Source organism: Mytilus californianus, unplaced genomic scaffold (genome assembly GCF_021869535.1).
Source record: "Mytilus californianus isolate M0D057914Y unplaced genomic scaffold, xbMytCali1.0.p SCAF_14, whole genome shotgun sequence".
Lineage (NCBI taxonomy): Eukaryota > Metazoa > Mollusca > Bivalvia > Mytilida > Mytilidae > Mytilus > Mytilus californianus.
The window spans coordinates 1,839,688-1,853,799 of NW_026262626.1; the positions used below are offsets into that span (position 1 = coordinate 1,839,688).

The 14,112-nt window shown below is 31.8% G+C and overlaps 1 protein-coding gene across 2 annotated transcripts in view; it reads left to right on the top strand.

Annotated features, from left to right (window-relative positions):
* Positions 1–9,122, top strand: part of LOC127724005 (uncharacterized) — a 53,846-nt gene extending 44,724 nt beyond the window's left edge. For both annotated transcript variants that reach the window (XM_052230738.1, XM_052230740.1), the window contains 2 exons: positions 2,497–2,631; positions 4,673–9,122. In XM_052230738.1, coding sequence (XP_052086698.1) covers positions 2,497–2,631; positions 4,673–6,573 — 2,036 coding nt within the window. In that variant the 3' untranslated portion in view covers positions 6,574–9,122. The remainder of the gene's footprint in view (positions 1–2,496; positions 2,632–4,672) is intronic.
* The last annotated feature ends 4,990 nt before the right edge of the window (positions 9,123–14,112 follow it).

Genomic DNA, 14,112 nt, shown 5'->3' on the forward strand with positions numbered 1-14,112 from the left:
TCATGTATGCTGTTTTATATACAAAATGGATTATAAACTTCTTACTGTTTAAGTGCAACTTGACAAACATCATTTATATTATTTGAACAATGTGTATATTAAAGCTGTTTTCACAACATGTGAAAATGTTACTATTTGGTCTTACATATCATCATATAATTTATCAAATTTTTTTAATATTGCATTCAGAAAAATTATCTTCAATGTCAGCTGGGCTGCTTTCATTTTCTATAAGTTTATCTGATATTGGATCCCTTTTTGTTAAAAGGCTCTGAGAATAAAATCAGAGATTTTCTTATCTTTGTTGATGTTTCTTTAAATAAAAGCTATCTGTTCTGGCCCATCATTAAGATATAAATTTAAAATGTAATAAACAGCTGAGCCATGAGTGCATGATACGCCCATCGCATTTTTTACGAATAAAGTTCAATAACTTCTCAATGTCATATCAGAAATTTGTGAAAAACTAAAGGGAGGTTATCTTAATTGATATAAACCAGTCACCAAAGTTTAATGAAATTTGCTCAAAGCACTTTAAAGGTATTGTCCGAAATCTAGAAAATCACCCCTTTTTGTTTCGCCTTGACGGAGTCAAAAAGCGAGACATAGGTATGCTGTTTCCAGTGGCGGCGGCGGAGGCGTCAACAATGTATTAGTTTGTGATTAGGTCTGGTTTAAGGTGAACCACTAGTGGTTGGTGAATGATATTTGGTATGCAGTTGTATTAGCACTGGCACATCTCATTTCCATGGAGATTATTTGGCCCTGCCCCCTCAGTCATGGTCTATTGACTTTGAAACTTTTGCTTAGTTTACATCTATTAGTTTGTGATTAGGTCAGTTCAAGGGGAACCACTAGTGGTAGCCCAATGTTAATTGGTATGCAATTGTATAAGCATTAGCACATCTCATTTCCATTGGTTCTGCCCCCTCAGTCATGGTCTATTGACTTTGAAACTTTTGCTTAGTTTACATGTATTAGTTTGTGATTAGATCAGTTTAAGATGAACCGCTAATGTTAAGTCAATGATATTTGGTATGCTAATTTATTGGCATTTGCAAGTCTTGTTTCCATGAAAATTATATAGCCCCACCCCCTCATCATGGTTCATTGACTTTGAAACTTTTACATAGTTTACAAGTCAATGTTTGTGTTTAGGTTTGTTGAAAGGGAACGACTTATGGCAAGTCTATGGTATTTGGTATGCAGTTGTATTAGCATTGGCACATCTCATTTCCATGGAGATTGTTTTGCCATGTACCTTCAGTCATGGTTCATTGACTTTGAATATTTGCATAACTTACTTGTTAAAGTATAACTATTTTAATTTCAACATTTGCATTATCAAAAGTACAAAAAGGCGAGACATATCTCTGTGTTAACAGTTTATTTATGAATAAAATCCCATAACTCGGAAGTGTAAAATTTAAAAATTTATAAAAATTGAAAGGGAGCTTACATCAATAGATATAAACAATTCTCCAAAGTTTCATGAGAACTGCTGAAAGCATTTTTGAGTTATTGTCCAAAAACTGGAAAATCCCCCTTTTTTTTAATGAATAAAACTCCATAACTCGGAAACATAAAATCTAAAATTTATAAAATTCAAAAGGAGCTCATGTCAATAGACCAAAGTTTCTTGCAAATTGGTGAAAGCATTTTTGAGTTATTGTCCAAAAACTGGATAATCCCCTTTTTTTATGAATAGAACCCCATAATTCAGAAATGTAAAATCTAAATTTTATAAAAAACGAAAGGGAGCTCACATCAATAGATATGAACAAATCACCAAAGTTTTCTGCAAATGTGTTGAAGCGTTTTTGAGTTAATGTCTGACATGTTGACGACAGACGGACAGACAGACAACGGTATACCATAATACGTCCCGTTAACGGGCGTATAAAAAGGAGCGCTAACACAATTGTGAAGTATCCACTTCTTAACAATTTTTTTTTTTAAAAGTTGTAAAAACAACTCACTAATTTGACATATGAAGCCATTCGACTGCAATAATTTATAAAACAACATAATTAACACCTTTTATTAATTAGTTTATTGCCGATAGCTATCAATTGCTTGACCGTTTTTTTACAATCAGCTGATTATTGATTTTCTGTCAAAATCATATGGTGTGAAGAGTTCAAGATAAAAAGCTGTGTGTTGACTGATAAGCCAAAAAGTTTGAGAAGCCAGAAAAAAATAAACAATATGGTAGCCTGGCATCCTTGCCAAAACTCCTCCTTACATATTTTTTCTCATTTCAATCAAGTTTTGACTCTTTACATTAATTGATTAAGTACAGGTACATGCATTAATCTCAAAATTTACAGTATAGAGGTAGATATGGAATGTTGAAACTATTGATTTTTCTTTTTAATTTAGAGTAGTTATTCTGTCATATAAATACTGTAAATTCTGAAATTTTGGCAATAGTTTTATTATTCAGAAAAAAAAGAACCATATTTCATGTCTAGATAAGTTTTCTTTCTTTTGCAGATCTCACAGATGCAAAGACTGAGGTTTTAAAGTTATTAGCCAGAGTGTCTCTAAAAAGACAAGATTTTGCAAAATTGTTAGTGTGGATACAAAAATTAAAGTTGTGTGGCAAGGAAGGACATGGGAGATGGGGTGGTAAGTCGATAGATACAATTATAGGTCAATTATTTGGTTTGCATAACAACCAAAGCTTTTAAAAACAGTAAACAATCAATTACTGTAATCAATTCCATCTCAGTGATTTCTGATTGTCATTTCAGTATCTGTAAAGTCTCATTAATAATTGCACCATCATAGATCAAAGTTGACAAATTAAAAAAATCTGTGTTGATGGAAAACTAATGAAAAACAGACACTGACCTGAAGTCAAAAATTGATTTCATCTCATCTTGTTAACAAATTTTGATCTACATAAGTCAAACTAAAAGAGTAGTAAATTAAGTCTGAGTTCTAACTAACAACTGTAAGTATTGCCAAAATACATAATGTGGATTCTTATTTTCATTGGTACAAATTTCTATGTATTAGGGAAATATGGATATTTCATTTTGTGGTTTTGCCAAAGTCTGCATACTAGCCTTTAGAAAATTTGTACCTTGTTTAACATTTAAATTCGTGGTGAATGCCTTCCTACGAAATCCAGTAAAATTGGTATCCAACGAATAATAATGAATCCACAGTAAGGAAAAAAAATACCGTTCCTACTCGCTTATTAGTCGGAAAATTGGGAGTAAAATTCATAATCCAGAGAGGGGGACCGACTAATAGACGAGATCTAGCGACCAGAGGAAAAATCCAAGCTTGAGAAAAGTGGTCAGGAGTGAATTTCCTGGTCAAAACTACGTTTTTGATTGCCAAACCTACATAAATCAATAAATAAAAAGTTTTTGTTGAAAATAAATGACTACAATACTGTCTTTGTGTTTTATTTGTTCTTTGGTAAACATTTTCTGCAAATTCGTGTTGAAATTCTACTGTTTCTGGTTTGTGTATTGATTTTCATGGTCACATGGTTTTCCTATAAACCCAAAAGAAGAGCCAAGAACCAAAAATGAAAAGGAGATAACAATGTACCAAATATGTGAAAGGATGTTTTCAGCGGAGTTATTGTGTCATTATTGTGATAACATGATATCAATTCAATGCTTATAAATCATATAATAATCAAAAAATAATTTTAAGATTCATTCCCAAAATCAAAATATTATTCATTAAAGTGTCTCAGGTAAACAAAAATTACAAAATTGATTGACAAGCCAATATAATCCATTGATAACCCCAATTAAGAGACAAAGAGTTGTATTTACTAAAGGTGTGAAAACTATCAGTGATAGGTAAACAGATGACACTAATGAGTTGGAGTTAGTTATTTTAATATATTGATTAGCTTCACTTAATTTTTTTAATCCTTTAATCATCACAATATAATAAGAATTATGAAGTGTACATGCTCATTTAACACCAAGTTATGTATGCTGTGAAAAATATTTTCATCAAGTGTTGATTGACTTTAAATTTTTCAGGTTCATATTGGTTTATATTCGCTTTTCTCAAACAATAGGTTATTAGTCATACCCTACAAAATCATTGATGCATTATGTAAACAACACATGGCTAATCTAACATTTGAACAGTGAACAAAACAAGAGAAATGAATACATCTTTATTATTAACAGCAATATAAATTATCATGATGAGCATCAACTAAATTCAAACCAAACAAACATTAATGCAGAAATGAATATTATTCCTGGATTTGCATTGGTTTTACCGGCGTTCAGTTACTGTCAGCTGAAAAAAAAATGCCCAAATTTTGTCAGACTTATACGAGGGTCAAGACTAAATCCTTAGAATTTGGAGCTGAAAAGGGCCCCCGACTTATAGTAGGATCGACTATTAGGCGAGTATCTACGGTACTCCCAACTTACCAAAGAGACATAGTGTGTATTGCGATAGAAGCTTTATCTTTATTCCAAAATTTTGTGAAACATCAGCTAAATTAATCAATATAGGAATCCCTTTCTGAATGATGATATTTTTAATTAGTATGGGTTGCTGTCTGCATGATCCTTATATATAAACCAGTACAAACATAGTCGTACACAGAATTAAGATCAATTTTCAAGAAAAATCTGTTAGTTGGTAAAAAAATCTTTCACTTATTCATTCATTGCAGAAGTTTATGTAAAAGACACAACCTTAGAATCATCATCTACAGATGTATACAGATACAGTAGCTCAGATAGTGAAGACGACATAAAGCCATCAAAATCTGATAAGGGGGATGGAAAACATGTCAAAAGGGGAGGTGTTGGGAGAGGTAGAGGTGGAGGTGGAAGGAGAGGAGCGAATCAAAGAAACAGATCACCACGTTCTGGGGATAAACGAAACACAACTAGTGTAAGAAACTGGAAAGTAGCATTGAGGCAGAAAACCCCTCAAAGACGCAGCGAATCACCAGAACTGGCACAAAAACACATGGTTCAGAAAAAAATGAGCGAAACTCCTGAGCAAGTTCAATACACATCACTAATAAAATCTTCATCAGTGTCACTAACAGATAGTAAGAAAGCATTAAGTTCACCTCCAGCAAGTAGTAAGTCATTGAAATTAAACACGTATGAATTGAAAGGGAAGACTTTGTGCAAAAAAGAAATAGAAAAGAAGAAAAGCATTGTCAAAAAGAAGGATGCAATTTCACCTTGTTCTATACCCATAGTAGATGTAATGTCTGTACTTGATAAAAAAGAAATATCGGTACTTGACAAAAGGATAAAAGATAAACACAAACTTCAAGAATCAAAATCTCAATACTCAGGTAGAGGGCAATCTAGAAGACGTCATTTATCTCATAAGGAGGGGAAAAGTGTGAAATCTAGAATAAGTGATGAAGATGATGAGGATGAGGATGAACTTATTCCATATAAAAAACATAGACAATCAACTGATCCAGAAGTGCCGATTCCAGTTTGTTTATATCGAGCTGATGAAAATGAAAACTTGTCATCACCCATTGTTGAAATTGACAATGTTGAAAATGGTGTATGTGTACCCTATGAAGACAGGTTTGTGCAAAAGGCAGAGGAGGAGCAAAGACTATTAACTGAATCGTTACAGACAGGTTCAAATGTAAATATTATACCAGGACATTTGAGTGCTAGTGCTTTAGGCATACAACTGAACATGCCAAAATTTGGTATGCCACTTGGTGCTTCAAATATTCAGTCTGCCAAAGTACCAATTACTAGTGCTGGAAGACCTCAGTTTAATGTTGGACAGTTGGGTCCATTGTTTCCCCCTTCTAATATAGCGCAAGGAACCAATCGTATGAAATCTCCACCACCAACCTATACTAGTAATAGTAGTGTTCGTTATATACCACCGCCTCAGTACAACAGGGTACCATTGTCATCTTCATATAACTCAATCACATCAACATTGCCACCACAAAATGCCACACTAATAAATACATTCTCTTCCACTGCCACATCAGATTCACTCAGGTTAGAACAGCTTGGACAAAATCTAGGCTCACCTAGCCCAGCAGCAGATATTACAACCATGATCAATGCAAACAGTCCAAACAATTCACAACTTACAGATACAAGACCATATCCGAATGTTCAAGAGGCAATGCCAATTGAATCAAATATTTCAAAACCTCATTTAAATGAACAAACATCTCAAAATACTCAAGAAAGAGTCAAAGTAAAAGAAGAAAATAGTTCAGGATTTTTAGAAAAAAATGTAATTACAACAGGACTTGTTAGTATTAATGATGGCATTACTATGAATTTTTCACGTAAGTCAATGGTACCATTAGATTCCTCTTTTGGACAACACGAGCCTACTTCTTCAACAAACGATAATGACAACGATAAAAATTCAGTCAAACAGGAACCACCAATGGATTATGTTGTTGTTAAGAATGAAGAATCAGTATTTATATCATTAGATAGTGATGATGATGATAATGATGAAACTGAGGTGAGGAACATATCTAATAACGCAACGAAAAATACGACCAATATAGATGATCAAAAGGAGGCTGATCCCATTATTGTTATTGACGATTAGATTTTTTATAAACATTACATTGACTATATTTATACGTATAGACATTTATAAAAAATACTGAGGATTAAAAAAACCCAATGATACCAATTTTTAGGGTTTTAGAAGTTGTTATTGTTTGAAGAATATTTTAATTGATAGTTTAATAATTTACTGTGATGCAATCAATTAAAAAAAATGTACATTTTTTTGGAACTCTAATTTCAGATTTTTCTTCTGTTTGTGATATATGTATACGTATGAACATTGAAATTCTAAAAAAAAATTGAGGGATGTGCCAGAAAAGTTATCTGTTATCTTTGAATGTTTTGAATTTCTATAGGTGGTTGGGGCTTGAACCTATTTTAGCATAAAGGTGTATGGTCAAATTTCCATGGGTGGTTTGGCGTCTGAAAGTGTGTATATAAAGACACCATGAACATTTTATCTGGAACAGCCCTTGGGTGAAAAAATTGTTCACATTTTTCATTATGTCAGATATATTTTTTGAAGGTGGAACACCAGAGTAATTTCAGTAAAATTTTTGTTATACAGTTAAATACTCTATATATTACAAATATATATAATTGCTAAACATTTATTCATAGACAAAAATTTTAGTGTTGTGGAACATGCACTTTTGTATAGAAGTGGTTGGTTAAACCAGGTTTTACGGCATGCCAAATCTCCCATTTGTATTTGGCTACTCGATTTCATGGTTTGAACACATTTTGTTTACAAGCCTATAAAACATTGGTATTTTGTTGAACACTTAATTCTTGATTAACCCACACAAATTGAAATTCTCGAAATTTTGCATACAATGAATAATAATGAATCCACAGTAGTTGTTCACTTAGAAACAAATTTGAATGTGTTAAAGTAAGAGGTTTTACCTTTCAGAATACCATTTGGGTGAAGATTGTCCAGTTCCAGTAGAAATTAATTGATTATAACTGATCAACTGGTGAACATTTTCAACTCATTGTTAAAAAAAAGTTGTAATTAGAATACAGCAGGTGCTATACTAAGAATATTATAACCATTCATTTCTCTTTAACTTTCTGTTTCATTTATAAAGTAAAACATCTTGCATAAGCACAATAAAAGTGTTATACAGGTTGTATATATAGTCAATAGCTATAGATTAAGGGGATAATAATTACATGACATATAAGTTTCATATGAATCCGTCATTTTGATTGGCTGAGGTTATATTTATTTCTGTATAAAATGTCACATCTATTACTGCATGTGCTCTCCATGACATGTTAAAATAATGCTTAAAAATAAAACAAATGAAAGGCTTGACTTAAATCCCGATTTCGTGATTGTAGAATAAAAATATAATTGTAATAATTGAATGCTTTGTTTTGTCAGTTTTATAATAAAATTACAAAAAGAGGCATTCAATTCTTATTTAAAAAAAACAAATTGATGCAATAAAAGGTATTTTTCAGCAAAGTCCTTTAATTTTAAATTTTAATTTTTAGTTGAAGATTTTTATTTTTGTCAATATTAATGTTAAGATTGTACTAGTTGCCAGAGGAGTTATACATGTACATGTATAGAGTTGGTTAGTAAACCTATATGCATATTTCTTTCTGAGCATGTTCAAAGAAAACTATAGGGACATCTATAAATCTTCTTGTGCTTTTGTTGAATTTTTGTTGAATACATCTGTAAAAGTTTATTTTGTTTGCAATTATATTATATGTTACTTTTTTTATTTCATTGAATGATTTCTTGTCTAAAGGTTCAAAAACTAATCATGATAATAACATTAATTTCTCACATTAAGACAGCAAGGCATGTTTGGCTAAATTTTGTCTTAATCATTGCAATTTATAAGATTATATATTGCAATTTTAAAGCAATAATGAAATTGTAGAAGGATTAATAAACAAATAGAAATATTGGAAATACTTTTCAACTTTGTTTCATTCCTTTTAATTGGATCAGGTCTAAGAAAGATTTCAGTTGAAGAAAAAAGAAGTACATGTGTGCCTGTGATATCATTTTAAAGACACTGTGAACTACTATAGTTTTTTTATGATAAATAGTTAATTACAACACGTATTATATATTATTGTTGCTAGAGTATTGATAAATATATGACGAGTGGTGAGTGATAAAAGGATCTTGTATTGAAATCCTTTGTTAATTGATGACCTGATGGATAGAAATGTCAAGAGGACACATTTCCAGGTGTAACCTTCAAAATCAAATGTTCCAAATCCTTTTTGCATATACTGGTACTGTAGAAACATTAATTTTTGTGTGTTTTTGTTGGGGTTTTAATTGTCATGGATATTATCTTTCCACAAAATATAAGAAATTAAATCAACAACGAAAATTTCTGCTTTTACAGTAACAGAAACAAAATGGCTGTGCTTCTATTTTGATATCAGTGCTTATTGATATTCTGCATAGTATTAAGTTGTACATTGGGATTTGTTGAAAGAAAATATGATGAATGTGATTTATAGAATAAGAGGATAGATGATGTTTGCCATTCCAGGTAAATGTTTGTTTTTAGACTATGTTTTATTCAATCCAAGATGGTACGACTTGAAGATGACTTTTTGAACACTTATGCATAAATACTGATAGTTGTTACTGTACTTTATATGGCATAGCTTTATTGTTTATTGTGTTGAGCATTTATAGTTGTCTCTACTTCCTGTTTGCCATTTCACATATTTCTGTTGAAAGTTATGTCCCCGCCGTAAGCAACGGGGACATTAAGTGTTACCCTTGACCGTCTGTCCCATTTTTGTTTCCACACTCTTACTTAAGTTTGTCTCATCCAAATTTTGTGAAACACACACACAATGCTCAGGACCACAGAGTTCGAATTTTGGTTGTGAGTCATTTACCGTTCTAGAGTTATGCCCCTTTTTTACTTGGAAAATTGGAAAATTTGAGTGGGGGCATTCTTGTCCTCAGACACATTCTTTTTTTATTGTCTTAATTGTCCCATTTGCAACAATAAATAGTAACTACTTGATTTTTTGTACTAAATTTCATTTACTGTAAATTAAGAATTTTTTCATTTATATACAACCGCAAAAAAATTTTGCGGTCGTATATTGGTATGACGTTGGCGTCCGTCGTCGTCGTCCGAAGACACATTGGTTTTCACACTCTAACTTTAGTTTAAGTGAATGGATCTCTATGAAATTTTACCATAAGGTTCAATACCACAAAAGGAAGGTTTGGGGGTTATGGTACCAAAAGTTAAGGAAAAAGGGGCCAAAAATAAGCATTTTTGTAACTTCCAGACATAACTTGTGTATTAGTGTATGGATCTCTCTGACATTGTACCACAAGGTTCCATATCACAAAGGGAATGCTGGGATTGATTTTGGGGGTAATTGCCTCCAAATTTTAGGAATTAGGGGCCAAAAAGGGGCAAAAACAAGCATTTTTTGAGTTTCCAGACAATTACTTGTGTTCAAGTGTATGGATCTCTCTGAAATTGTACTGCAAGGTACCATACCACAAAGGGAAGGCTGGGATTGATTTTGGGGGTAATTGCCTCAAAATTGTAGGAATTAGGGGCCATAAAGGGGCCAAAAAACAAGCATTTTTCTAGTTTCAGGATAATAACTTGTGTGTAAGTGTATTGATCGTTATGAAATTGTACTACAAGGTTTCATATCACAAAGGGAATGCTGGGATTGATTTTGGGGGTAATTGCCTCCAAATTTTAGGAATTAGGGGCCTAAAAGGGGCAAAAAACAAGCATTTTTCTAGTTTCATGACAATAACTTGTGTGTAAGTGTATGGATCTTTATGAAATTGTACTACAAGGTTCCATATCACAAAGGGAAAGCTGGAATTGAGTTTGGGGGTAATTGCCTTAAACGTTTAGGAATTTGGGGCCAAAAAGGGGCCAAAAAACAAGCATTTTTCTACTTTCCAGACAATAACTTGTGTTCAAGTGTATGGATCTCTCTGAAATTGTACTGCAAGGTACCATACCACAAAGGGAAGGCTGGGATTGAGTTTGGGGGTGATGAATCATAAGGGGGTTCAAAAAATTTGGGGGGGGGGGGGGGGTTTCCTTTTTTTTCTTTAAGATTTTCCATTTTAGATTGGTTATTTCTGATTTATATATAAAAGCAAATAATAATGATATGGTTTGAATAGGTAAATTAAAAATTTTTAAGTTCTTAGACCACATTCATTCTGTGTCAGAAACCTATGCTGTGTCAAATATTTAATTACAATCCAAATTCAGTGCTGTATCAAGCTTGAATGTTGTGTCCATATTTGCCCCAACTGTTCAGGGTTCGACCTCTGCGATCGTATCAAGCTGCGCCCCAGCGGAGCATTTTATTTTATTTCAGTTATACAAGTCCCATGATTATTGTACCTGATGTTTGCAAAAATCTAAATATGAGTTGAATTACCAATATAAAAATGATTATCCTCTTTTATTTTGCATTAATTTATGAATTAACAGTATGTCATCTATACTGTACCTTTGAGAAATGTCAAAAACTTTTTGTTTTTAGGATACATGATACATTTGTATTTCCATTGATTGGAATGTATTTTCAGTCTGATTTTTCTAGTTTTAGTTTTTTTGTAAAGTGTGTATATTAATTGAATGTGTTTCTGAAACAGAAAATGTGGGGCTTTTTGAATTAGGCAACTATACAACTTTATTCATTTCAAATCAAATTTTGTATTTCATTAATACTTCTCGAGTCATTTCTAGGGAGGAGGCAAAGAACAAGAGAGCTAATTTAACTTTGTAGAATATGTTTTATTATATTCTAATGTTCACATCCAAAACCAAATTCTTTATCTTTACCAAATACCCATGCATGAAATTTTCAGGAAATTGTCTTATTTGCCTGCATACATTCCTTTACAAAATATCAGATTTTTCATGTTCTAGGTTTTATTACTTTCACTAAATTCATTTTTTGTTCTCAGGAATTGCTTGCATTTATTATTAATTTTGGAGAGAAAAATGTCTAAGTTTACACTTATTTTATGATTCCAAAAGAGTGAAAATTAAATTAAAGTTAATATTTAGATCTTTCACTTCTAACAAATACTTAATATTTTTTTAATATGATTAGCTCCACATTTCACCATTTATGGTCATTTCATAATTGCTATTTTTTCATTGTTCAATTAAAAATCCAGAAAAAGAAATATGTATGGATTTATTTCTTACTTTGAGTTTTTTAAGGACTTATTTTTTAAGCATATAACTCCTTCTGTTCATTTTAATTTACAGTATTCTATATAAATTATAAATATCTCGATAGTGTTAAGCAATTTAGATAATTTTTATTATATGATCACATTATTTTGAAGTAACTTAAAAAGGGAATTCCTACCACCTTTTATTTGCCAATAAGACTGCAGGTGATAACCGATAAACAGCAGTATTTCTTTGTATAGCCAGTTATGAATTGTTTCTAAGAACATAATTTTGTTGCATTATTTGTTTTACAAAAAAAATATGCATAATAAAGCATTTTGAAGAAATGATTTAGTTGATTAATAACTATTTACAGTTTTTGGATTTAATAGTTACATTATCAATATTTGTGGGTTCCAATTTAAAAAAAAAATAAGGAGATGTGGTATGAATGCAGATGAGACAACTATCCACCAGAGACCAAACATTGACAAAATGAGGCAATGTCTTCACTTTGCATCTATCAGCTGCTGCATTTGCTATATAAATATGATATACAGTCACTGACCATATATTGCCTTAAGCCATGCCTACCATCTTACAATAAGTAATGAAATGTACACATCGGCTAGTCGGTCACCAAGATAAGCTCATTCCTCCTACAAAAATGAATGTTTTTAATCTTTTTTTTTTTATGATTGAATTGTATAAATTATAACATTTATTGCTTATTGCTAATATTCTGTTCTGAAATCAGTTGCACTCTTTCACCCTCCTGATTTCAAGAACAAACATTTTGAAACAACAATTTTACTCAGCTGAAGTAAGAGGCCTTTTAGAAAAACAAAAGGATAGCACAAAATGGATATTAAAGTATATTAACAACAATAGTGTATTGACTTGACATAATAACATAATACTACATAAGGTGTAGCATTCTTTTTTCATTGGTTATTCAGATCACGTGATTCAAAGGGTATTCCTTGAGCCTGAAGCCTTGTTTCTATTTTAAGTATATGGACTCTATTTTCTATTTATATATACATTGATGGTTAATATTAAAAATCTTGCAAAATACAACGAAAAATACACAGAAAGAACATTGAAGTCCATTTCCATAATACACTACTAGAACACATCGCGACATGCCTCAGGTCCGTGACTGTATTAAAGTACCTATGCCTTATTTTTAGCCTGTTTTTTTAGTATTTGTATTGTCATCTGGTAAAGTCATGCTGGTTGTAAGGTGCACAGTTATCTCTGCTTTCAAAATCTTTCTGTTTGAACCCGTCCTGGTTTTCTTACTACAATAAACTTACTATATTTTAACTAATTAATCAAAATTTATCATAGTTTTGAGGTGAAAGAAAACAGACTTGTTAAATAGTGTACTATAGTGTAACATAGATATAAAACAACCGCTGAAAGAATTCCAGGTTCTCCTGATAGAGGAGGGATTTACAGAAGGTAACAGGTACCTACAACTGGAAACTACATGTGACATATACTATTGGTATTTGTATTGGATTCGACCTAGAACTTATTGTTTGTAATATTAATTATGTGGAAAACAAAAGGGCCTGGAATGGTGGAATTTTTAAACAAACCATTGTCCTATATTAGTTATATATAAAGTTATATTCTTTGATTCATCATTTTTACATCATGCCAGCTAACAAATTGGACCTCACTGTTTTAGTAGTATAGATTTACATATGTAATATAAATTATAGAACTTTCACTCAGTCATTACGTTATATATGGACCTGTTAGATTATATTGACACTCAGACTTCATCCTCAGTCAATATAATCTGAACAGGTCCATATATTACGTATTGACCTCGTCAAAAGTCCAAATTGATAAGTAAGGAACAAAGAAAATGCTCAATATCCTCATATTTTATCTGTTTCTTATTCTTATTCTTGTATCATTATTTTATCAAGTCTATACACTGTTATAGTCTATTTCCAGCAGAATTTTTTTTAACCATAACCAGAGTTGACAAATTATTCTGACTATTAAGCCCACATGTTTGTTCTTTTTATCAGTATTAATGCTTATTGCTTAGAGGAGATACCGGTGCCACATGTACTTATTTATGAGTCTGGTTTGGTCTTTTTGTGTAATAGGGGCTCCTACAAAGCAAGCCACTCCTTTCCTCTGTCCTTATAATTCCCATGTCAACCAGTTGTCCAGACTGTTTACTTTATGCCTGTAGATTTTGAGCTTGGTTTTGACTTGTAAGTGGGTTAAATTATAAATTAGTGCTTGTTTTCTGAAGACTTTTGTGTCACAGAAATATGGTACATTTAACACTTACAGATCAGGTGAGATCATTTGTGGTGTACCAAAACATCTTTCATAATTTCCATTTGATAACTTGGGAACATTCC